General features: G+C 42.2%; 1 protein-coding gene and 1 long non-coding RNA gene across 3 annotated transcripts in view; one reads left to right on the top strand and one right to left on the bottom strand.

Moving 5' to 3' along the window:
- Positions 1–27,336, bottom strand: part of IGF2R (insulin like growth factor 2 receptor) — a 143,358-nt gene that overhangs the window by 49,040 nt on the left and 66,982 nt on the right. The window contains exons 9-25 of the mRNA XM_083176221.1: positions 25,807–25,975; positions 22,300–22,403; positions 21,830–21,991; positions 20,163–20,303; positions 18,316–18,462; positions 17,281–17,412; positions 16,627–16,774; positions 16,362–16,539; positions 14,179–14,294; positions 13,039–13,186; positions 12,585–12,764; positions 8,084–8,185; positions 6,871–6,972; positions 6,099–6,273; positions 2,848–3,018; positions 2,610–2,753; positions 620–801 (exon numbers count right to left, since the gene is read on the bottom strand). Of these exons, the coding sequence (XP_083032347.1) occupies positions 620–801; positions 2,610–2,753; positions 2,848–3,018; positions 6,099–6,273; positions 6,871–6,972; positions 8,084–8,185; positions 12,585–12,764; positions 13,039–13,186; positions 14,179–14,294; positions 16,362–16,539; positions 16,627–16,774; positions 17,281–17,412; positions 18,316–18,462; positions 20,163–20,303; positions 21,830–21,991; positions 22,300–22,403; positions 25,807–25,975 (2,501 nt within the window). The remainder of the gene's footprint in view (positions 1–619; positions 802–2,609; positions 2,754–2,847; positions 3,019–6,098; positions 6,274–6,870; positions 6,973–8,083; positions 8,186–12,584; positions 12,765–13,038; positions 13,187–14,178; positions 14,295–16,361; positions 16,540–16,626; positions 16,775–17,280; positions 17,413–18,315; positions 18,463–20,162; positions 20,304–21,829; positions 21,992–22,299; positions 22,404–25,806; positions 25,976–27,336) is intronic.
- Positions 1–27,336, top strand: part of LOC146063648 (uncharacterized) — an 80,572-nt gene that overhangs the window by 7,846 nt on the left and 45,390 nt on the right. The window contains exons 2-3 of one of the 2 annotated variants that reach the window (XR_014471634.1): positions 3,572–3,646; positions 13,068–13,835. This is a non-coding gene — a long non-coding RNA (uncharacterized LOC146063648). Of the gene's footprint in view, positions 1–3,571; positions 3,647–13,067; positions 13,836–27,336 lie in introns of those variants that run through there. The other variant, XR_014471633.1, reaches the window with a different exon arrangement.

The following is a 27,336-nucleotide window of genomic DNA, read 5'->3' on the forward strand; positions in this document are numbered from 1 at the left end:
AATGTCAACACACAAGTGTTCATGTCATTTTCAACAAATTTACATACAATTACAATAATTAAATGAGTTCCAATAAACAGCATTTTATAAGACTAATCAGGTAATTAATTAATGTTTGGAGAATGGGTTGGCTGCGTGCGTATTGTTAGAGCAGCAAATGAATGCACCCACAGAGGCTGTTCGCACACACACAGCAGCTGAGCTTGCAGACAAGAGAATGCGCATACGCAAGTGTGCGGGTATTTTGAGACCACTTCCATTTGAATAACGTTGCGAAGACTCAAGTTTGCATGTGGTATGGGCGTAGCTTTGCCTAGTGCATGCGTTTGCACGGGTGCGTGCGAATGTGCATATGAACTTATCAACCAGAATAAGGTCCTATATGTATAAATCATTCAATAAGATGGGTTTTCTTTAAGATACGGATCCATTTGTGTTTCGAGGATGAAGCAAATGTAATAGGCAAGACTTGGAAGGAAGATTTTAACTTTTGCTGATCTGCTCAGTTCTATGGAAATGATCAAACACACAAACACCTATTTGGGGTACTATGCTAACCAGGCAGATTTACACAAACTATTTGCTGCATTTGCTTACACAGTTACCAAGATAACCGTACCAAGGCGTGGTCACACTGAAAGTTAATCCGTGTAGAGTAACGCTTCTTATCTGTACATTTGTCCCCACTCATGTACACGATGGTGAGAGATCCATCATCCTGTGCCTGTGGGCTCATCTGGATGACACCGAGATTAATGCTTTTATTGTCAGAAGTCTTCATGCAGGATCCCACTGCATTCCCTAAGGAGACAGATACAAATTAGGAGACCGCTAGAAAAACAGACACGTTTCGCTGTTTAAGTGTCAAATAATTGGTGGCCTTCTAAATGATAATGCAAATCGCAATGTGTTTAAGGAAGACTAAGTGGGCCAAGTGGTTATCTGACAACAGATTCTATGAAATCAATATGCAATGGCAGATCATGCAATACGTACACAGAAAACATACCAACTAATACCACAGAACCAGTTGTGAGAGATTATAGGGGCAGCGCATTATTTCAGTGGGAGGAGACATGGTTGCAGAGAGAAGCACTGGTGACATAGACACAGACCCCACACAGTGCATGTTTTGCAGGTCTCCTCACAGAGGCCCTTATTCTAGATCGTGCGGTACGGCCCGCGTGCGGCCGTACCGCCGATGTTTTTGCACTGCACATGCGCAGAGGTCAATCTGCGCATGTGCAGCCCCCTTCGCCGCAGACGGATTTCGTCCGCCGCAAAGGGGGCGGATAGGGGCGTGAGAGGCATCATGCCCTCATTTCCCTATGTGTACGCCCCGCGTTTCATGGGCGTTCCCATGCAAACGCGGGGCGTATGCATGGTAATGAGGGCATGACGCCCTCATTACCATGACATGGGGGCGGAAAGCTGACGTCGCCGGATGTCAGCTTTCAGCCCCCATACAAGCTACCACACGGACGATTGTCCGTGTGGTCTTAGCTTGCGGGAGCTGCCGCGGCGTGCGGGCCTGCCTTCGATGGTCGTCGACCATCGAAGGCAGGGGGCAGCTCCCACCATGGTGGAGGCGTAGCCTCCACCATTTTTGAGCGGATCGCCAGCCGTCCGTGTATGGACGGCCGTGGCGATCCGTCTGGTGGGCGGCACTTGGTTTGTGCGGTCGGAGCCCCGTGTGCGGCTCTGACCGCACCAACCAGAATAAGGGCCAGAATCAGGTGAAGTAATCTCCACCTGTGGAACTTTTAAAATGTGTCAGTCAGTAATGAGTACAACTGTCGGGTGACCGGTGGAACGTGAACTGAAAGGGGTCATGAGGACAGAGTTTGAGAACCACTGACAGACCGTATTAGGGAAGAAATGAGATGGTGGTGTATATAAGAGCTTATATACTATTATTATGTAAGACCTACTATACAAACCACCTTACAAAAGTAGTTCGGAGGATGCAGGGGAATGGTCATTTCCTGTAACCACTGTCCCAGGCCTTAAATTGAAAACACAGCGCCAAGAGATGTTTTAAACTTGTAAATGTTTTTTGTGCATTTGTATGGTACCAACCACTGGCCAGGATATAGATCACTAGAGAACCTAGCATAACCTTGTATACATATGGCTGCTTAACAGACTGGATATGGGCAGCTTAAATGTCTTCTAAAAGGTCCATAAACACTGGGCGATTATGCTCAGCGTGTATGGACAGCGATGACCGCTGTCATCACTGAGGGGAAAGCCGCACCGTGCATACAGGCTGAGCCGCTTTCCCCCTGCCTAGCGCAGGTGGGGGGCAGATGGCTTTGCATAGTGCAGTGCTGTGCCAAGCCGTCCACAAAGTTGCTCATCTGCTGGTAATGCCAGCAGATGAGCAGCTTTCCCGGCGATGATTTGAAAGCGCACACCACCGCTCATCGCCGGGCCCTACACACTGGGTGGCTTTGAGCTGAAAGCCGCTCAAAACACGAAGTTTGAGCAGCTTTCAACTCAAAATCGCCCAGTGTGCATGGGCCTTTAGACTACATTATAAGCTTTTTTCCCATCTTATTTTTATTCTGCCACCATAATATCCATAGTATGCTTCAGCTTAAACGTGCCTTTGCATCCATGAGTGTAAGGAACAGGTCTGCATATATTGAGATAAAATGTTCTTTTTTTTGTTTGGTCAGAGGAGTCAACCGCCGTCCATGACTCGTGGTCCAGCGTAAGGTCACTTAAATCATAGAAATTCCCTGCAGAATCTGGGAAAGAAATAGAAAGCATTCGTGTGAAAAAACTGTCAAAAAACAATAATCATAAATAACCCCATGCAATGCAAGACTGTCTGTAACCCACCAGTAACTTGGCAGTCAACCGGAGCCGGGGCACACGCCACTGCAGTTTTAAAATCAAAAATGGTGTCGTAGAGATGCGTTTCAGAATTGATCTCTTCTCTCTTGAATGAAAGCTCCCCAGGATAGAGATCATCATCGCACACAAAATTTATTATGAATTTGTCTCCCTGCCCTGCAATGCAAAAATATAGAGTTAGTGTGTTATACTACAGAGACCATGCCTGTGTCTCTTATCTTGCCATTTCTCAGATAACGGATTGGTCAGTGATGAAACAAGAAATATCACACCAAAGAGCTGTATAGAAAGCTGTACAATGAAAGGGGCAGGTAGACAGGGCAACCTTTTTGGATTTATGCCAACACCTAATATTACACCTATGTGCGTAGCACAGGACTATATTGTAAAGCCCTTCTGCATCATCCTTAGCGTTGAGATTTAGAAAGTGTACTTTAGGAAACTAGTAACCAAATGATATGAAGAAGTGGGGGCACATTTGCTGTAGAGGCATAATAACAATTTCTGTAGAACCACACATCATTAATTAAACTGTTCTGAGCTTTCAGAGGGGAGATGGCCCTACATCTTTACACCTGCAAATACAACTGCCCTAACAAACAATATAAATACAGGGAAAATTTAAAATGGCAGCTGCATGGAAGCTCGTTATGTTTTTAGAATCTAGAAAATGTGTTCCTTTCATTGTGCCCATTATGTATTTATATAGTGTGAGTGCAACCGCTGATCAACTGATCTAATGTCGCCAGCACCTGCAAAAATGAAAAGATTTAAAAAGTAGTCCGTGAGTAACTATTTTATTGGCCAATTACAATGTTTTCATGTAGAACTGTACTGTACTGGGTGCTGTAAAGGTGCCCTAAAGGTGCCCACAGACGCATCAATTATCGAATGCGTTTTGTACTTTTTAAGCACAAAACGCATCTTATGTACAATTATTGGATGGTGTTTATGTTCCCGGGAGCCCGATATTGTAGGTCTAAAAAAGTACGTGCTGCACGTACTTTTTAGACTACATCTGAAATTTAACATTATAAACATGGGTTCATCACATTGCATCGCATGCATCCAAGTGCACATCTCATAGCAAGCTGGAAGAAAAATTGTATAGAACCATTGTACAGACAAAAACGCATAGCACAGTACAATTGTAGCGTCTGTGGGCACCTTAACACGTTACAATTATTGTATACAATATTGTATACAATATCACATCTCATAGCATATCGGTTTTGCGATGAAATCAGATGAGATGAGATCTAGTACAAAAAGTATGTGCTGCACATACTTTTTGTACTAGATCTCATCTCATCGCAAAACCGAGATGCGATGAGATGCGATATTGTATATAATATTGTATACAATATTGTATACAATAATTGTAACGTGTATGGGCACCTTAAGATGTAGTACTGTGCTGCAGGACACGGGTCTGTGCTCAGGAGGGGATGTCATTGCTATAAAGGAATGGCAGGGACATAGAGAATTGCGGTCCCATGGGGAGATGACACTGCTATAGAGGGAGAGAAGATGGCAGAGGCATATAGAGAGTGGGGATTCACAGGAATTGGAGGTCATGATGTGTCATGTGACACGGCGGTGGGTGATGTGCCCGGCGACATCACCATTCAGAATGGAACTGACATATGCCGGGGAACACAGGGGGTGCTGTACTGGGTGCTGGGAGAGATGCAGTTCTGTGCTAGGTGACACAGGGATAGATTTATTAAGCTTGGAGAAGAGATAAACTGGAGATAAAGCGAAGAAAAGGTAAAAGGAGATAAAGCACCAGCCAATCAACTCCCAACGGTCTTTTTCAAACACAGCTGATTGGCTGTGCTTTATCTCCAGTTTATCTCTTCTCCAAGCTTAATAAATCTGCCCCACAGGGTGCTGTGCTCAGAGGGGTGATGTCATGGAGTATGGAGGCTCAGGGAGAGATGACAATGCTATAGGTGAAGAAAAGAAGGTAGAAGCAGATGGAGAGTGGGGGTTCAGGGAGAGACAATACTGCTATGGGAGGGGTATAGTGGAAGCAGAAATATATGGAGAGTGGGGTTTAAGGGGGCAGATGACACTGCTATGGAGTGCAGAAGAAGGCAGAGACACGGAGAGGCGCATTCTACTTAAAAAAAAAAAAAAATCTCCCTGAAACTAGCTTTTAAATATGCTAGATTCAGTCAGTGACTGAGTGTAGTCTGTCCGTTACTCTGTATAAGCCTTTTCTACCTATGTAGGCCCCATATACTGTATCTCCTGGATAGAAACTGGGCTGCACTTTTTCCTGTTGATTTATTTACTATGTATACTGTATATAACATACCATTACAAATGAAGCAGTGTAATTAAGGGCTAACTGCAGCGCTGGTGAGTATATGTCCCAGGAAAAAATAATAAAAAATGCAAAAATTGCAATACACATTTAAAAACAGAGATCCCAAGCCTGCTGAAGCACTCCTGAGCGCCGGCATTATAATAATCTTGGCGGTGAGACCCCGCTGACCTGCAGGCGCTAGTGGGACAGACGAGAGGTTGACACGTGTGCTTCCAATAGCCGTGCACCTAGCTCTGAGACATCAGCCCCCTGTCCACTATCCCTAACACACGGAAGGTAATCTGAAGGACAGCCGCAGTTACAGTGCGACGTCCAGAAGAGGAGTCCTAGTGTGAAAAGTGGATTTATAACATCAGGTGGAGAGGAGAGAAAAATTGCTTCCCCTGGAGGTCCGGTGAGCTCAAAGTAAAACTCTGTTTGTTCAAGTGGAAATAACTGTTTTTAAATGTGTATTGCAATTTTTGCATTTTTTATTATTTTTTCCTTAAAGAGGAAATTTTTTCTCTGATTTGGTTGGTGGAAGTAAAGTATTGGATGTTTTAAGAAAAGTGCAAGGATTATATATATATATATATATATATATATATATATATATATATATATATATATATATATATATATATATATATATATATTTATTTATTTTTTTCCTCAAGAACTGTTTAATATTCCTCTGCATACCCTACAGAAAATCTGGGACATATACTCACCAGCGCTGCAGTTAGCCCTTAATTACACTGCTTCACTTGTTTCTTGGAAAACAAATTGGGATTGAACTTTCCTACCTGGGTTCAGCAGCAGCAGGTGAAGGGAGCGCTTGAGGTGGTGGGGATTAACCCTTTTCCAAATACCATTACAAATGACATATTGGTTATTTATGGTACCTTCAGCTGTCACTCACCTGTTGCTTCATGCAGTGCTCCGTGATAAGTAAGAGAGATGGGACCTTCTGTAGACAGCTCCAGACTTTGGCTCAGTTGGACTGCTCTAGTTGCTATTTTGTTTTCAAATTCACAACCAGCAGCTTGTAAGTCACCAACAAGGCCGCAATCTTTGACAGGGCCACAGATATTTAACTATTAAATTATAACAAAAAAGAAGATGTCTCAAATAAAAACTAAATGCGGTCAGCATATAGTAAAAAGTAAACAGAACCACAAAACCTCTATCACATGACATCGATTATGCAATAGAAGCTAGTAAGGATACATTTTACACCATTATTGATGCCCACTACGCTGCTTTTAGTAACTGTGCAGTTAATGTTACCTGAATACATTTAAATGTGTAATGTAATTAACTGTATAGAACTGTAGCCTCCACGGAATCCTAATTGCTGTGATTATATAAAACTTAAGAAGCACTTGTCAAAAAACCATTAAAAAGAATGCTACAGTAAAAAAAAATCCATCCCAAAACAACCAGAAAATCATCGACCAACTAATTTCACAATCTGTTTGATCAGTACAGTTCCAGTAAGTTCCTAGAGCTTTTGCATAGCTTTTTTCCATGTAGTTATTAGTATAACATGGCCTTAACAACTCTTGTAGTTTTAAGACAGTCCCTGTATTGACTGTTCACCAAGAAATAACTGTAAATAAATAAACTTAACAGAGAAGATAAGTTTTTCTCTTTGGAAGATTTTAGGTTAAACCTGGATTTATCCTACCTACCTTATAAGTTTTCCCGTTTCCTTGAACAATATAGCCAGAGTCATTCTTCAGGGATTCAAAATGATAAACAAATCCAGTGTTTGGGTTTTCTACAGAGCAATCCTACATGTAAACACAAATCTGGTTAGAATACGGCCTACACACATGCCGATATTAAGGCATTTTCTACGCGATTTTGCTTAGTTTGGCAAAGTCGCTTAGCAAATGCCCTCACATCGGTGTTTGTGTGGGGGCTATATCGGCAGCAGTGCGCGTCCCTGCGTGTCTTTATCGCTGGCCGAGATTGATGGACAGTGTCCATCAATCTCGGCATGAGCAGTGTTCTCCCACCGGAGAACACTGGCGCTGTCTGCTCGCTTAGCACACAGAGCTGACAGCTCTCTCTGTGTGTGGGCTGTCAGCTCTGTGTGCTAGGCGATAGCGGCGTAGCACAGCCCGACCTAGCATAGCTAGGTAGCCCTGCACACATCGCAATGTGTGTAGGGCCCATAAGTCTACAAGACAGCAGAGCCAAAAACAAGTCACAACAAACATCCATTGTTAACAAAATTATATTTACATAATATTGGATATCATTTTTACAAAATCTCAAGTATAAATACTACATTTATTTGTGACTATTGCTACATTAAGTATTCTTTTAGATTATGGAGTCAATTTCTGCTGCTTTAAGTTAAATATTTAAAAAAAAAAAACTGGATCCTTCAGGAACACTTTGTACGTCTATGTTACATTGATGAAGGATATAATTATGTCTAGAGCAGTGGTTCTCAAACTGTGGTCCTGACCCCAAAGGGGGTTGTGACCATCTCTGCATGGGGTCGCGACTCCATGTTGCTGACCATCAAGCTGATTACTTATCTAATCTCTCAGCCAGTGATACAACAAGTTTGAACAATCAGATGATTTGTCTTTTACTTCAGACTCTTTGCATCCCTTTGGGTCTCCACAATACTGCTATGCATGTGTGGGGTCTGCAGGCCACACATCAGTGGTGACGGTTCTGTGGTATTTGATGGGTCCTGCATTAAAATTGATTGTGTGACAGGGTCCCAGAGAAAAATAGTTTGAGAACCGCTGGTCTAGAGCAGCCAATTTGCAGTATATCACGATTAAGCCTAGATACCTACAAATGCAGTCCTTATGTAAACAACGTCTATTTGTACTGTACACATTGTGCAGATAAAGATATCCAATAAACCAGCTAACTCACCCCTTTCCCGTGAACATCTGTGACAATGGGACACGCTGCTTCCGTGTACCAAGTAAATGTGGCTCGGCAATTCTCCTTTGAGATAAATATTGGGCTACTAGACTATAAAAAGTAAAAACAGAAGAAAAGTATTTTTTTCAGATTTGAAAACTGAATTCACATTGTTCCCCATAAACCTTCAGTGTTTTAACGATTAGATCTAGTCAGGGGCGTATTTATAATGGGTGCAGCACACATGGACCAGAGTCCTAGGGGGCCCAAAATGCACAGGCTGCACACATTTTTTTAATGCTTAACCTATGGAGTACAGTGATGGCGGCAGAAGTGCTGGGGATGTCATCAGAAAAATGGACGCAGCACCATTTATAATGATCTTTGTATGCGCATTAAGGTCTGAACAGTGTAGTACTGCTGCGCGCTGCTAATATTGGCAGAGAGGAAGGGGCCCATACAGAGGAGGCTGCACACTGGCCTTCTCCACTCAAAATATAGGTGAGGTCTCCAAATGTGGCCCTTATCTGCTCCAGTTCGACAGTGTCTTGCCGCCTCCTCACATGCAAACAAGGGTGAGAACTTGCATGTATTACAATAAAACTGTATAAAATTGTATAACTATTGTACAATTTATTGCAATACACAGAACAGTCCATTTGGGGAGATCATGGATACTCATAAACAGAGTATTGGCATATCATATATAATTTAAATCAGCAAAAGCTGCCTGTGCGTTTAATTTGTATCGCAATATACATTTTAATGAAAAGAGTTTCACAAAAAGGTGCTCAGTGTTACCAAGTCACACCACAGCATTCCATGACTAGAAGGGCAGTTAAATGTGCAAGGCGGCTAGATGTATGGACACATCTGTCTGTAGCTCCTTTTTCTTCCACATGCCATATTGAATTAGTGAGACTGTGCCCCTTTGGGTTTTTTTGAGGTGATGGAACAATGTGAGTATATGGCTGGAAGACATTGGAGCCACATGAGTATTGGGCTAGGATCACCTCTTTACTGAAACCACTCAATAGGGCCCATTATTGTAAAAAGTGAACAATTAAACAGACAGAAGTATCAGACAACCAACCCACAGAGGATCACCCCATTTATTGACTGTGTTTAGCAAGAATATGCACCTTACAAATGATAAAGTCTCTTCTGTCTAAATTTCGGACTGGAACATTGACATCCATATAGTCCTATAAATATACCCAATCAGTGTCAACCTTGTCTGTCTCTCTCCTTTAGAATGTAACTTCTTACGAGCAGGGCCCAGTTCCCTCATGCTTTTCCTTCTCTTATTTAGACTATCTTCTACACTAGGGATAGGGAATCTTGGGCCCTTCAGCATAGCCAAATAGCAAAACTGAAGCAGGGCATGCTGGGATTTGTAGTTCAACAGCTAAAAGTGTGCCAAAGATTCCCCATCCCTGTTCTACACCATACTTCTTACAACAGTCCCTAGCCATTAATTTCAGCCACCCTGATACTTATTTTAGTGTCATGTCCGTTGATGTAGCAATGTTCATATACCATGAACTAGTCCTATATTTTCATGTACTGTAAGTCCCTGTATTTTCCTGAAGTTTCAGTTTTATTTATTTATTTTTTGGGCTATCCAAGTTTGGCAACCAAAAAGAAAAAAAGTGTTTGCATGCAAACTCACTGTTTCAGTGAAACCTGCGTGTTTTCACTCGAAAAAACAAATATACTGTCACAGTTTCCTGGTATATAGCTATCACGAAAATATAAGTTGTGATGTTTATAAATTGCCTGTGAACAAGCTAAACTTGTTCGTACGTCAGAGGTCAGTGATCACATGACTGTAGGTCACTAGATTGGAGCTCAGCCAGCTCACGCATCAGATGCGGCGCACCACAGGCCCTGGAGTCTGACAAAGTTCCCAGCATTCGCGCTGACATCCACACTGGGACAGTGCTGTGCTGTGCGGGACAGTGCTGTGCGGGACACACTGGATGTGGTAAATTACCCAGCCACGGGCGGACCCACACAGCACTGAAACCAAGGTAATCTGGAAGGGACACCGTTAATACTCAGGCGCTCCAGGCGGGAGATAAGGGTTTATTACCATTTGCTTATATTAATTGAATCAACTGGCATACTCTCTTAGTGATCTTCAGGCAGGATATATTCCTTCAAATTAGATAATGGAATTATGTAAATTGAGCAAAGTGTCACATTTGATATAGAGCAAGTATGTCCAAACTATGGCCCTCCAGATGTTGTGAAACTACAAGTCCCATCATGCCTTACCACAGTTTTGCTATTAGGGGATGCTAAAACTATGGTAGGGCATGCTGGGATGTGTAGTTCCACCGCAGCTGGAGGGCCACAGTTTGGACATGCCTGATATAGAGGATTGCAGAGGAATAATTATCCTACATTTAACTGCTTTTTCCTTATGGTGTGTACACACGGTCAGATGTGCCTTAAGATATTATCCACGATCCGATCAGATGGGATTGTGGATAGTATCTGAAGGCACATCCGATTTGCATACAATGTTGACTATATAGTGCAGATCTGCACTATATAGTCAAGGCAGACAAGACTTTCTGCCTTGCGATACGTGAACGCGCATCGGAATCAGATCAAGATCGTAAGGGTTAAAACCCTTGCGATCTGCATCCGATTTCGATCCGCTGTGGACTATATCGTCAACATCGGAAGTCAAAAAGTACCGTGTGTACACACCTTTACTCTTAGTGCTTCTATTTGCAGCACCAAAACTTTCATTACTTTATGTGCAACATAGTGTTTCTACTAAAAGCACAGAATATCACTGTCTTTCTCAAGGTGCCCATACACAGTACAATATTCCCCATGCATTTTGAACTAGATCACATTGCATGCCATTTGCGTGCAATGCGATCGAGACCTAGTTCAAACTGCACAGGTGGCACAGACTTTAAGTGATGTGCTATGGGATGCCTGTGGGAGCGTGCATCGCACAGCACCATTGTATCATGTATGGGCACCTTCAGAACACTTGCACAATAGCAGTAAGTAAAACAGTGAAGTCCTGCAATGCACTAGCAACAGGACACCTGTGTTACTGAATCTACACTTGCACGGTTCTTCTCTTTGCTCATATCGGATACCGGCCTCCCCACTCTCCTATCCTGCGTCCGATACCCAATTGCATGACGCAAGGACAGCAGAAGTGGGTACAAGCAAAACGATTCTGAAAATACTTTTTCTATCACTAACTTATAAAGAGAATTTTTTGACACACATGCATTTGTCACATATGCCGATCTTTTTATGTGAATACAAGAGTTATCTCTCTCTCCCCCTACCTGTGGACATTGGTAATTTCAACAGTGGTCAGACTTCTATTAACACAGATGATATTAATATTTACAGTGTTATAGATTTACAATTTGTTGAATTTACTCTAAAAATATTTATATTTAACTCAGAAGTGAAAACATTTCCATTGAGTGTATTAATGGCAAACACCACGAATATGTTTAAGATGGGGATTTGATGGGCTGTTTCCAGACCACATTAGTTGCCATATGATAGATACCCATTTGTTGCGATAATAAATTATCTATGGCCCTACCCCACTAACTACGCCCAAACTCATCCTGCACTTGAATGCTAAGAAGTGCTGGGCCGGGCTAGTACTTTGATGGAAGACCTCCAGGGAATGCTCAGGTACCATATGTTCTTTCTCTGTGTACTCACAGGTAATATCGCTAACCGGGGTCTTACTGGATTGCATAACTATCATTGTGGAAATGGCATCATACAAAATAAAACCCTTGACCCATGATTTAAGCTACACCTATTTAACCACTTATGCAACATTTTTGTGATGGCTATATTCCAGGCAACTGTGACAGTTTATGTATATTTGTTTTAACATTTACTCACTCGGCAAATGTGCTCCCACACACTTTTTACCTTTTTTCATACAATCAACATGTATCAATGTTAGGAAGCACCACTGAGGGTCATCAATTTGTGTTTTGTGTTCGTAAACTAACCCTGATACATGATGACGCACTAACTTATATTTTGATGTGTTGGTCAGTATAAGCCAAGGGCATTCAGAATATATAACTTTATTATTAAACGTGTGTAGCAATCGCAACCCCTACTCCTGTATTTTGCTTAGCCGGCTAGGTGAAACAAAATCCCTGATTACACCAATCATTGATTAGAGGTAAATGAATATTGGCCTATGCTCGATGTCTTGTATCCTGTATAATAAAAGGTAAACGCTGCTCCTCCCCTCTGGGGGGGGGGGGGTTTAAGTGTTGCGAGTGATGTTAACTAGATGGCACCCAACGGGATCGAACATCCACCAGTGATGACATTTTTGTTACTGTATATAGGTCTGTAGTCATGATTGGCTGGTAACAAGTCAAATAATAATTAATTTTTTTTTTTTGAAGAATTTGACCCTAAAAATAAGCAAGTCATCAAAAATATGATGGACAATACAGGGATGTTAGGAAATGGACATCCTTACCGTTGATCCCTTCCGGCATGTAAGATGTACTACTGACGAATAAGTGGTGTTCTGTCCATCCAAATTTATACATTCAGAGCCATTTATGTACTCAATAATTATATGTCCAGGTTCATCTATAATGGGTTTGCCGCTTGCCACCCCCAAATTCCTGATTGCCACCGTCTCAGCCGGCACACCCTGCGATGGTAAAAATGAGCATTTACATTTCTGTACAACAGTAAGCATCAACCACTTCACTCCGGAGAGTATTTAGGCAAATTGCACAGGTCAAATTCCAACATTATCACTAATTAATTATGCAGTAACCAAAACGCCGACATTTATATACTCCGAATTCACCGGTAAGTTCACAAACTCACATAAGTACTTGGAGGAATGGGTGGTCATCTAATTTATAAAAACTATCAATTGAACTTAAGGTAAAATACTTTACTAAAAGAAATATACTTACAGGAACTTTATTTTCCATCTGACACACAGCAGCAAAAGGATCACATCCTATGACTGGCACCAAGGAGCGACAAACATTAATGTAGTATTTGCTGTGCCCGTCTGCAGCAAACCAGTTTGAGGAGTGCTCGCCTTGTACCTTGGACAAGCTGTTACAGAGGGAAGAGTGACACAAAGCACAACACACATGTTGGGATTTTAGATTGCTGTTGAACACACTATGGAGAAAAAAACCCTGCCATGAAAATGAAAAAGCACTACATTTTACAAACTCAAATCAGGCCCTGTGCAAATAGGCAGCTTGTCAATGTGTTCCTCCGCTGTTTCGTTTTACAGTGGACCTACAGATACAGGTTGAGTATCCCTTATAAAACTATCCGGTATTCAAATAATTCTGAAAACAATTTTTCTGAAATGTACTTTATTTTTTTTATTTTTTGTTGCTAAAAACCTCCTGGGTACAACTGTAACTGGCACTACTGGATGCATTATATGTAATTGGCATCACTGGGGAAAGAACATGTAACTGGCACTAAATATGTGCAATAAATGATTGCTTAGCATTCAAATTCCGTGTCTGAGATTGTACACAAACTTCGTTTCATGTTTGTGCATTTCATGTGTTTATACAATATAAATGCAAGACACGTCGTTGAAATATAAAAATATTCCAAAATACGGAATAATCCGTTATCCAAAATGCTTCTGGCCCGAGCATTTTGGATTAGGGATACTCAACCTGTACTTGGGTACTGCACACCAATTCTATTTGCTCTAAACTTCTGATGTAAAAATCTTCAAAATGGTTCTTCAAATCACAAATAAAAAAATTAATAAAAAACATTAAATGGGATTTGACCTCTTTAAAATCAACATTATAGCTCATTATACTTATATGAACCTTCCTCCATAATGGTAATCTATAAATGTATTTAACACATACGTATATCGCAACTGTGCAAATTTGGTGGTGCTGAAAGTCTGCACAAAGCCAACTGTTCCGCTCCATAGCTTCATGATATGATAGCGCACCCTCATTCTCAATTAAATGTCCTACATACACACCACTCATCACCTACAATACATATGTATTCCAAAACAACAAGATGTGGTAAAACCGTAAATACTATACTATGCTTACCTGGACAGATCATATTGCTCATTTGTCTCTTTATCCACCACAACACACTCCACCGGTAGCGCAGGGCAGGCGTACTTTGTGTACCACTTAAAGTTATATGTATAGTTATCTTCTTTCTAAATGCACAATTTTGTTCTATTAATATTTTAAAACTACGATTTCTTCATACTTAACATTGTAAATACAAACATCAGTTTAATAAGTGCTGGGTACTTGTGTATTATCACGGCGCCCACGAATTCGGCCGCAAATCGCATGCAAAAATCGGATGCGATTTTGCGGCCGATCTTTCACTTTTTCCGGCCGATTTGCATGCTGTTCCATCATTGCACACCCCCGATTTCCATCGTAGTGCATCGCATGCAATATAGTGGCATGTGATGCATGCCATGCGATGCATGTGAAGCGATTCGATTTGTAATTGTACAATCACCCTGATGTACAATGTTAAATGCACCCCCATTGTCAACACTACCCCCACTATCAACGCCAACCCCAAGCGTGACGTACGGCGGCGGTACGCGTCCTTTCAACCTTTTCATACCCCCACTATCCACGTCGGCGTGGAGTTGATTGTAGATAGTGTGGCGAGCCCGAAGCATGGCGAGCGCAGCGAGGGGACGCGGAATACATGTAAAGTAATCCGCGTCCGCTCGCCACGCTTCGGGCTCGCCACACTATCTAAAATCAACTCCACGCCGACGTGGATAGTGGGGGTATGAAAAGGTAGGAGGACACGTACCACGCTTCGGGTTGGCGTTGATAGTAGGGGTGGCGTTAACAATGGGGGTGCATTTAACATTGCGAATCGCATCGCATGCCACTTGCCTGCATGCGTTGCTATGCTTTTTTTAATTGCACAATCAGGGGCAATTTCCCGAAAATCACATCGCATACCATCGCATAGTACCTGGGGGTGTGCAAGGATGGAATAACATGCAAATCAGCAGGAAATGGCCGAAAATCGGCCGCAAAATCGCATCGCAGATCAAATCAGCCCAAAAATCGGCAAAAAATCGCCCGATAAAACGGATGCGAGTTAGATTAAATCAGGCGCCATGATAATACACAAGTACCAAGTGCTGTGAGCTGAACGATCATTTAACACAGACTAAAGGTGTGTACACACGGCAGGATATGTCGTGAGATGCGAGTCCCGGCGCCATCAGATCGCATCGGTACTCGCATCTCACGGCATGCCAGAGGGGCACAATTTACACTATATAGTGCAGATCTGCACTATAGTGTTGCCTGCCGATATGCGCTCACAAGGGAGCGCACATCGGGCTTGCAAGCCCTACATCGGGAACATCGGAAGCCAAATCTTACCGTGTGTACACACTATAACACAGATAAGGTAATCCTTGTGGTAACATTAAAAAATAAAAAACATTGCATTTTTGCCCTTATGTTATGTAAATTCAGTTATAACAATGACATTATAATATCACATGGTAATCTGGGCAAAAAAGGGTAAAGAATTCCCAGTTTACTGCAACAGTTTGTTACACATCCAAATCGGGTTGGGTACGAAATCCTGACGCTTAAAATGGCAGTGGTCATTAGTTTGAAATCCTAACCCCCTCTCCCGCAGACTACAGTAATAGTAACCCTCCCTACACAAACCCCCGCAGCCTAATCCCTAACCTTCCCCATGATTCTTACATTCAGGATGTGAGCCGCTGGGATTGCTGGCATTGGTAATCGAACATGTGTACAGATTCTGTCTTCCGTCTGCCGAGATTCTGAGCACCATCTGAGTCAATGGGCAGACTGTGTGTTTGCACTTTTATTAACTACACAACTACAATATAGTCATGCCAGTGTTCACATATAGGGCAGTATTCAATGTTCTGCCTGCTCGCCATTACAGCTCGCAGGGTCAGTATTCAACTGACTTCCTGCACACGCCGTTTTACCCCCGCTAAGTTTTTGGAGCGAGGGGGAAATGGCATATGGGGCTGCTCAAACAACAAGGCTTGCGGCTAAATGCACCAAGGTCCCTGCATTAGCCGCAAGCCTCACTGTTTGGGGGAATCCTCTCTGTCCTCTGACAGCTAGAATTCTCCCGGAAAGTTAAAAAAAAGAGAGCGGCCGGCACGGAGGTTAAACAGGGAGGATCACTTGCCGGCCGTATTGCATACACCCCATTAACTGTGCTGTTCTTCTGTTTGTGTTCATACCTGATATTCTGGCTGACCAACATCAATATCTCGGTCACATAGGAAAGTTATGAGTGATGACCGAGAAGTCTTCTTATCGTCGTTGTAGGGTGTTCCTTCCATGTAGCGGAGCTGTATCATTCCATCATAATAAGAAAGTTTAGAATTACCCAAACCTATATTCCAATGATTGTCGTTTCTGCAATAACAACACACACGGTGTGAAACCTATAAATAAGTATATCAGTAGCTAGGTTCGATGTACATGAAAGGAATGAACATTTACTTTTTTGTCACTTGACATGCTCCAGAGTTGGCTTCGCACGGTTCTTGTGTTACATTGCCACAAACATTTATATAGAAGTCGTAGGTGTCCGTGAGAACACTGTAGCTTCCACTTTTCTTCGTCAGTGGTGACAGGTCAAAGTAAAAGCCTGCAAATACAATAAAGTTACATACCAATCCATTGCATTATATACCCTTGTGTAATAACAGTTGGCTCTGAAGTTACACAGGATGCTGGCGCTGCTGTAAGTCCAGGTTCTGCGGTGTGTTATTGTCGCTTCATGTTTTATTAGTTTAATAAGGTTATGTTTTAATAGACATGCTAACGAGCAAAATCTGGCATGTTAGCATGCTCCGTGTTATGTGCAAGGTGGACAATAGGCTCATTTGTACATACAAGATATACGGCACCTACAAATTCTGCAATTTCCATCATAGCAGACGAAATCAAATTCACACCGAGCATCTCTGTATTATATTCACAGAAAGAATACCGCAGACTTAGGAGTAGTTTTTTTAAAGTAGTATCTTTTAAAACTGTGTGTGTTTTCACTGTTATAATTGGTTTCTCACCATATACTGGAGAATCATAAAAGCAGTAAATAGATTTTATTATTTTTGATTTATTATTTAAAAAAAAGAAGAGTAAACTCACCAGCCTGTGCATCAGACACTCGGCAATCCTCTCCTTCTGTCTTAGATAAGACACAGGCAGCAGCTGTGTGCCACTCAAATTCATATCCGCAGTCGTCTAAATGCTTCAGGACAGGGGGGCTCTCATAGTTACCTGGAAATGTTAATAAGATGGGGAAGTTAATGAAAGGGAAGCCGTTTTGACAGTGCACATTAATAAAAATTGATTACGATCCTGTCAAAAGCCAAATCAAACACTTGCTTTCAGTCTGCTCTGACATTCTGCATATACTGTATGCCTGAAATGGAGGCTGAAATGGAATACTGTAACATACACATAAGGCTTATAACCAAACTACACCAACTTACATTGCTTTACTTTCCACAAAATATCTGTAAAACAGGACCTCACTGCCCTGCATAAGATGTCTTATCCACACACATTACCTGCTTCCATTCCCAGTTACGGAACTTTTGGGGGGCTCTGGGGAATACCCTCCCATGCAATAAGATTCTCCTTTAGGAGTAGATATAATAAGGGTAGTTATGTTGAGAAGCAGTATCCAGCATCATTATGTGCGCTGATAACGCTTCTCCCTATGTATGAAGGAGAATTATGCTATATGGGGGTCGAATAGGAGTGGTATGTTCTAGACCGACTCAACCATGTCACAGTTGGTCACTATACTGACGGCGGAATGGTAAAACATATTGCCTACTGTTGTCCAGGACCTTGTGGACAGTTCACCAACAAAGGTGTCTGCAGTAACTACTGCATGTGGTGGATCTACAAAGTACTGATGTCAATTTAATCTTGTTGATCGATTTGTGGTCAGTGTCCAATCCCTTTTGTAAAATACATTTTCGCCCAGCACTAGATCAAGACAAAAATCCTAATTATGTCATAAATAGTTAGAGGTTCAGGACCAGCATTCCTGGTGTAGAAAATTACTGATAACTATGATTTATGTTTTTATATAGACACCAGTCTAAAGTTCATTATTGGAATACTTATTTCCAAACCCTATACAAAAAGCTTAGAACCACTTCCAAGTACCTGGACTGCACATAAGTGTGATGTTGGTTTGAATTCTTTTATTATCTGCACAGAGTGAGCCTTTTGTGTATTCAAGTAGGATATTGCCATTGACCATCTTTGGAGCAGTAGTAAATTTCCCCAAGTTTTTCTTGTGTCCGGAATTGTCTGTAAAACAAAATAAAATGCAAATAACTGATCCGATCTGGGAATGTAGCAGAGACAATATCTAGTCTGTTTGTAGTCATTTTGAGGGGTTTCAGATTCAATCTCAGTTCAAAAATCACCTCCTCTTAATCGCTTAGGCTTGGGATGGTGCACACTTCAGTGTCACCATCCTCTCCCCTTACCCATATTATCTGCAACTGGTTTCTGCATACAGATGTATGAGCGTATGTTTTGTGGCAGGGGGTGTGGTAATAGCCCTGTTAGTCGGGATCCCAACTGTCAGGCATTTAAACAGTCGGGATTCCAATGTCGGAGTATTTATCTTTGGAATTTCAACTGTTGGGCATGTCATCCCGCACCCTGTGGCAGGGACAGTATAAGTTTGCATGAAGTGAATGTGAACTATCCGGTCCAGGTTTTAGAGCAGCAGCAGTAGGATTTAGATCCAGTCCCAAAGAGGTGGTCAAGGTTTGGTTGATTATCAGCACATGTGACTTTCTGTTAAATATCTCTCCAGGGCAGAGGGTAATAGCTCTTGATGGTGGAATAGCGGACCAGGTGAAAGACTAGGGGTGTAGGCTACAGTAGGGCCATTGGAAGCTATGAGGAGTATGGTGAACTGTGCTGCTCACACCTATATGCTGCTGTACTGTAACCCTGTGTATATACTGGAATGCTGTTGCCTGCTACAAATAAAGACTAAGGTATATATTCAATAGATGCCGGATCCATTCTGAAATTATTTTGCCGGAATGGATCCAGCATCAATTATTCAATGCAGTGGCCAAATCTGATCCCAGCCGGCGTGGAGACCAGGTGAGCGCGATGGCGGGAGCCTGGGACAGAGCCTGGAATGTGCCGGGTGAGCTGCTCTCACCCGGCCGTGTGTGGGTATGGGAGTCGGCAGGTGGGTACAGGAGGTGGTGGCGGCGGGATGGACTGGGCAGCGTCGGCCAGGAGGAAGACGCAGTGAAAGCTGCTGCTCACCCGGCGCCATCCTCCCTGCCTCAATCCGGCATCTTTTTATGACGGCTTAAGATTGATGGAAAGGCAGCCAAAATCTCTGTGTTTCCATCAAAAGCAGGTGAATTAGCAGCTTTTCTGTCAATCCACATGGTTTTCGGCAGGTCGGAACATTTTGACCTGACAAAAAAAAACACACAGCCATCACTGAATAGGTCGGAACCCCTTCCGATCTATTCATGTCGAAAACTGCCGTCTTTTCGGCAAGATGGCAGTTTCGACAGTGATTGAATATACCTCTAAGACTGCATCTGTGTCCAGTGTATGTGTGATTCCTTGTCACCGTATGTATGAATTTGCTTATACAAATACACACAGACAAATACACATTTAAACACTAACCCTTTTGCTAAACATGGTATGACAATATGCACTTATTCCTTTGGAAATTTTCAAACATTGCTAAAATGGGTCCCAAGAACAGTCCTCAAGGCACCCTTACATTCCAGGTTTTGAGGCTATCTATGCGTGAACCCTTATTAGTCACTTATTAATTTTGATTTAAATATCTGTGATCAACCAAGGGCATATTTAAAACTAGGACTGTTAGGGTGTCCATTTGAGGACTAATGGATTAATGCATATCATGTACTTCTGCTTTGTAACTTCGTTGTATGCGTGTTGTGTAAGGTCTACCAATAATACAAGATATTGAAGGAACTGAAGTGTATTCTTACCCACTGCGCAAATCGCTGCATTTTCCTCACAGTCCTCAGCACCGTCTCTCTGTAAAACCGCATGGCAGACATTGATATAATAACGACTCTTATCCGACTGATACAAGTTCACAGCCACCCAGTTCTGAGCAGTGCTGGAATCTGAAAGAAATGAGAAATCTGTGACTATAGGGATTAATGTGGATGATTTCTCTATATGCAATCACTTTCTACTAACTTGTCATATTAGATTAATAGTACGAAAATGTTTCACACTTGCCGCAAAGTGTGAGTGAGCGTGCTGGGTCCTTTTTGAATTCTCCGAGTGAGACCCAGCACGCTCACTCACACTTTGCGGCAGCTGTTAATCTAATTTATATACACTCTTTATTTTTTGGTATTTGAAAATTATTGGTCAAGCTATACTCTTTGCTTTTCCTAAATCAGCGCCAGGACCTGTGAACTGGAGAGGCTCTCCTTTGGATCCTCCCACGTCCACAGAACCCCTCCCTAGATTAATAGTACGCAGAATGATTAAAGCAAAGGAACAGTACAACAAGATAAGGTGCTGAAAGTAGAAAAGCCTATACCAGACCTTATTCAACACATGGATATTTATGAGCTATCTACCGTCAGAACATAATTCAATTGACAACCAATAACAATACATTGCTACTGCTTTAAGTATTCTCTATTACATTAACTACTGTGATTTAGATCTTTATAAAGCAAACATGGAAGACCAGCAGCACAGACAGGCATTGCAATACTCTTTACTGGTGCTATCAAGAATCCATCCAAACTCCAAGTGACAAAACGGTTAAAAAGCTTAGGATTCTGCCTCATCAATAATTCCGAGTTGGTCTGAGGTTATTTTTTGTTTTCTCCAAACTTATTTATTTTAAATTAATATATATTTAATTTAGCAGTTATCCATATTCCCTATGGCAGCTTCGGGTAATTTTGGAAAGCAGCAGTTTCCTCCTTGATAACCTACAATCCACAATTCTCACGGGTTATCCTCCTGATTGAGACTCACACATTAGACCAGGGGTAGCCAACTCCAGTCCTCGAGAGCTACAAACAGTTAACGTTTTCCAGGTCTCCTCACAGAATCACAAGTGAAGTATTTAGCTCCACCTGTGGATCATTTATAATGTGCCAGTGAGTAATGAGTGCACCTGTGTACCTGTGAGGTGAGCTGGAAAAGTTGAACTGATGGTAGCTCTCCAAAACTGCAGTTTGCTACCCCTGCATTAGACCATGGAAGAGTTGGTTGCTTCTTTAGGACTTCTATACACGCACCGTTTCCGGAGGTGCGATCTGTGCGTTTTAAGATATGGAATAACCCCTCACTAGCAACTGATTTTTATATAAACGAATAGAACATTTTACACCAATAACCTGATTACCTGCGATATTTACCTATGTTCTCTAAAAAATACAGAGATTGCTGGATCAGTGTATTCCACAAAAACCTGGAATTCAAATGTTATTTTTATCTGGTAAGGTTTACTTATGTTCTTCCATCTAACCACTATACTGATCAAACTGCCAATTGTTTTATGTTTTAATTATAATTTTAATCTGCCAAATTTCTTTTACATTTCATTGATGTAATCTAACAATATTCCGAGTCTTCAGAACAACAAACGCAAACAGTCAAAGCAATCAAACAACTTATTTACCAGCATTGCGTATCAAATCAAACAGGTTGAAATGTTTTTTCTTGGCTTCCACATGACAGAGGTCTTCCTTCTTTTTAGGGCATGCATATTTGGTCTCCCAGGAGAAGAAATAGGTGCAGTCAGCTTCCCCAGAGAAACTTGGCTCACCTTTCCCTTCATTCACTTTAATAAAAGACAACAGCAACATTATAATTAAGCAGAGATAATAAGATCTATTTATGTTGGTTGTGAGCAGATTTCTAATGGAGAGAGATGCTAGAGTGTTCTCTAAAACCATGCCCAATTGTGAGTACAAAAAAAAAACCCTTTGGCCATCTTTGTACCCCAATATATGATCATTGTACAATTTTAATCTCCAATCGAACTGGCTGTCAGGAGACAGGGTAAAGACATCTTGTGTCAAACATCCCCCCCATACCCGTTTCCTGTACAAATGTGAGTGTTACACAAAAAGGGCCCGTCCTTCTTACCTGCAGTCTCATTACATTCAAAATTAATTACAGTCATACGTTGGAAACCAGAGCTGCAAGTTTCTCCTCCGGGGTACGTCAAGGTGATAGTACCATCTGAATACCTTGATATAAAGACAAGTGTATAAATGTAGGTTAATTAGCAAAATAATAAACATTTTTAGCACCCTACTGTATATAATCATTCCATGAATGCAGTGAAGCTTTCCTTAACCTTTGAGTGCCAACATCTGTGAAAGATGCGCAGAATATCTGCTAAAAATGTCAGCGTTGCTCACATTCGTTATATAAATCCAAATGAAAAATGTTGTGTAAAAAAAAAAAAAAATCTCCTACAAAAGGTATTACATTACGGTGAATGAAAATGTTTGCTTGCCAATTTTCACACCCATTTTGACAAATTCCCTTGGCACTCAAAGGGTTAAACGAGTTTTGCGAACTGATCTTTGACTGTTAAATTAGATTGAATGATTCTTACTAGTGGTGTGCCAACATTTAGCTATTCCAGCATTTAGAGAGAAGGGGGATTTTTCAGGTAACAAGATACAAAAACAAAAATATCCCAAAACATAAACAATAGGGTTAATTAAATGACAATGGGGGGTATTCAATTCCATATTCCGACTGTTGAGACATCCCGACAGTCGGAATCCCAGCCGTTTCTGATACATCAACAGTCGGTATTCAATGTACAGGCTTTTGAACGGCAGAGAGTTCGTAAACGGTCGGAAACTGCTGCGGATTGTCGTAAAACAGCCATGAATGCAACAATCCGCAGCCGTTGCCAACAAAATTGATCTGACTTTAAAAAATATATATATATCAGATCTGACACCCTTCAATGCTGTCGTTAACTGCAGCAGTGAATAGGTGAGTGCTTAGCCTGTTGGAAATATCAGCAAATATTGAATATGCCACAATGTGTGATATTTACTAAATGATATGGACGACATAGATACTGTATCACGTACATATCTTCCAGTGTGTAGGTAAATATTGTTAACGACACGTGAGGCCGCAGTTCATTAACCCTTTAAGTGCCAAGTGACTTTGCAAAAATAGGTGTGAAAATTGCCATTCAAACCTTTTTATTCATCATAATGACCTGTAATGGCTACCTTATATAGGAAATATAATCTTTTTTTTTTTTACACATTTTTTATTTGAATTTATATAACAAATGTGAGCGACGCTGCCATTGTAAGCAGGTATTTTGCGCATCTCTCAGATGTTGGCACTCAAAGGGTTAACGACCTCCCCTGTTGTCTGTACATGCAGCTCAATCTGACAAACTTGCAAGCGACTGCAAGTATGGAGTGAGTGGGCTGGTGACATCACTGACCAAGATTGTGAACAATCTCGGTCAGTGTATATGCCCTGTATCGTTCTCCCGTGGCTCCACGTACATAGTTAACAATATCGGCGGCCGAGGGAATCGCTCCAGTGTGAACCCAGCATTAGTGTTATATAACCACTTCCAATCACAACTTCAAAAGATTCCTACTCAGTTATCAAGGTTCACCATCATACAGCAAGGGGATCACGTATACAGTATGTTCTGGAATGGATGGTGTGAGCTGCACAATACTACAGGCTGGTGAACGTCATGCAGTAAAAACTATGTTAGTGTTATCTTTCTGATCAACACAAAATGATAAGGAAATTTGGTACTTGTGTAGTTTCACGGCGCCACCGCGCGCACAGTCTGTTACAGAAACTTGGCAGCCTGCCAGAGGCTCTGTTTAACTGTGCGCGTGCCGCTCTAGCTCTGCTTGACTGTGCTCGTGCTGCTCTAGCTGTAAGCTACGTATTGACAGCTACGTTAACAGCGTAGCGGCCGGGCAGCAGCAGCAGTGCGGTGCCCAGGCGCTGACAGGTCACTGTGGTACTTGTAGTTCCACAGTGAAATAGGCAGCGCCTGGGCATCGCTGACAACGGGGGCAAGTGGAGACACCCCGGGGCTTCTAAACTACACACCCCGACACACCGCTGTGTCCCCCATGTACATGCTAAATTCAGACGCAAAAGCGTCTGAATCCAGCCTTACCTGCAAGCCGCTAAGAAGCCGGGGAGTCTGGATTTAGACGCTTAAGCGTCTGAATCTAGGCTCCCTGCAAGCCACTAAGGTGTTGGGGCATCTGGATTTAGTTGGGTGTAGGGGTACATCTAAATTTAGACGCAAAAGCATCTAAATTTACCTGGGTCTAGGGGTATACTATTAAAACCCACCCACAGTGCCACTAGTCGACGCAACAGCTGTCGACCTTGTAAATCCCACTATCCACGCCCACCCGAAGCGTGGCGAGCGCAGTGGTACACGTCCTACGACCTTTTCATACCCCCACTATCCACTTCGGCGTGGAGTTGAGAATAGAAAGTGTGGCGAGCGCAGCGATGCGAGCGCACACGGATACCTTCACATGCAAGGATGTTCCATTGAAACGGCCTTGAGTGAAATCTGGCGTACTGAAGTGTCTCGAAGGTCACCACCATTTTGCCCAGTAGCTTCAGACATTGCCATACTGATGGATCGGGAGACTGCAGAATGGTCAAAACTAACTGACAATTGTCTCTGGCCTTCGATTCTGGAAGAAACTCCCGATGGAGATGCGTATCCAGAATGACTCCCAAAAACTGAAGTCTCTGAGTGGGACACAGCAGGGACTTTGGCAGATTTAAAATCCACAGATGGCTCTGCAGAAACTGAATAGCAGCTGACAGATTTTCCTGCAGTTTCTCTGCTGACTGTTTTGAACAAGAGGTCGTCCAAATACGGGATGATTACAATTTCCCGGAGCCTGAGTGCTGCTGCCATAATTTTTGTGAACACACTTGGAGCTGTCGTCAGCCCAAAGGGAAGAGCCCGAAACTGCAGGTGTAAATCATCAGAAAGAAAAGTGACTGCGTCTCTGCGCTGTCCCTTGAACACTCCCTGTTGTGGAGCCTTATCCACCTCAGATAAATGTAATGCCTGCTTAACAGCCAAAATAAAATCATCAACACCAGGGACAGAGGATTCAATCTCTTCCCTCTGATCCCATGCCAAGTCTTCCACACACTCCCCGTCCTCCTCAGAGTCTATATTAGGGATAGGTGGGGTGGATAAAGGATGTCTGGGAGACACCTCAGACTCCTTAGTAAACTGCTCCATAAAAGCATTAATCTTATGCACACTGTGAGGAGTGTCCTACATTGCCTGTATAAATGCAGGGTCCCCCTGAGAGGGAGGAATAAAACCAACAGAAGGTTGTTGAACATCTCTTTACCGAACCAAATGGAGTTGGTTCCCCAATTTGCTGCAATAATAATGTTTACTCTTTTGTATATGCTTAGGACATTTTTGTTTTACTGCAGTTTAGCCCTTTTAATTATTATTTCTTATTGCTATACATTGTGTGTATAGTAAAACAGCAACTTGTTTATTGTAACCAATACAGACATAGCTATGGAACGTTTAGCATTGTTGCAGTGCAGTTACAGCTGCAGCGCATACTGTACTTAACATACCTGAGGGTCTGATTTTGGTAAGAACCAGCACTTTTCCCCTGTTTGCCTGACTTTATGAACTGGCAGGAAGAGACTGCGTCACCTTCACATTCACCAGCCACTGTGGGGCCACAAACGTTGAGATAATAAATATATTTATTGTCTGGATCTTCTGCATGGTAAGGACTACCTGGAATACAACAAAAAAATTAAAACCATTTTTACAACTTACTTCATCCTCCATAAAAATATATATTTTTTCTTTCTTATAATAAACTGCATCAAGAATGTAGGGATACATACGATAGACCTACTTATCAATGCTATCTCTAACTGCTATGTAAGACCTGACAATAATTACGTCAGACCTCCTTCCAATCACAATGCTAGGGTGTCTCATTGAAGCCCAATGGACGAGCCCTTGCACAAACTAACCCTTAAACGACGATGGTACCCAGGGTAAGCAGAACTACATTAATCAGAAGCAAATTGGGTTTGGAATGTGAGATATGTACAAAAACAGGCTGCATGTATTCAGAAGGTCTACATTCACTATGTCAAAAGTTACAATGTTAAAATGGTTTGAGGTCTATCTTAGCGGAAGGATTTAACATTTTGAAAGGTCCTAAAAAATATTATTAGCAGTGTCTGCAGCTGTACGCAAAAGTGTGCTACACATGTGGATTGGGGGGGGGGGGGGGTAAGAGTCACCCATAATTAGATGCTGTGTACATATTTGCATCTATTCCTTCAGCGAGAGGGGCTGGGGGCATGGTCAGCAGCTCGCTGAGCCGCTACCCATGCCCCGCAGAAGCAAAAATGGTGCGTGGCCTCACAGGAGGGTTGTGCTCACAGGTCACGCCCCCTTAATTTAAGTTGCGTGCAATATCCCTCTTTCCATTGTACCAAACTTGGGAGGCATGTACAATGGCTTTATCTATGGCAACATTTTTTCGCATGGAAGGGTTGGAGACTTCACAAATAAAACATCTTTTTGACACCTGGGAAAGTTTAATTGAAATCTTGGGTACTTGTGTCGTTTCACGGCGCCACCGTGCGCACAGTCTGTATTTACTGTTTCTCATGAAACTTGGCAGCTTGCCAGACTCTGTGTTTACTGTGCGCGTGGCGCTCTAGATGTGCTTTACATATGTAATCTACGTTATCAGCGTAGCGCTGCCAAGCACTGACAGGTCATTGTGGTACTTTTAGTTCCACAGTGAAATAGACAGTCCTGCACACCGTAAACTGGACACCACGGCACACCACTATCAAAGGGGGTGTCCCAAATGTAGACGCAAACCGCTAAGAAGGCTGCACCTAAATTTAGACGCTAAAGCGTCTAAATCTAGACTCCCTGCAAACCGCTAAGAAGGGGGCATCTAGGGTACATAGGGGTGCACTGTGCAAAACACTATTAAACCTGTTCACAATGACACTAGTCAACGTAACAGCTGTCGACCTTGTTAATTCCACTATCCACGCCACCAGCTGCCAAGTTTCATGAGAAACAGTAAATACAGACTGTGCGCGCGGTGGCGCCGTGAAACG

Source organism: Crinia signifera, chromosome 3 (genome assembly GCF_055691185.1).
Source record: "Crinia signifera chromosome 3, ASM5569118v1, whole genome shotgun sequence".
NCBI lineage: Eukaryota > Metazoa > Chordata > Amphibia > Anura > Myobatrachidae > Crinia > Crinia signifera.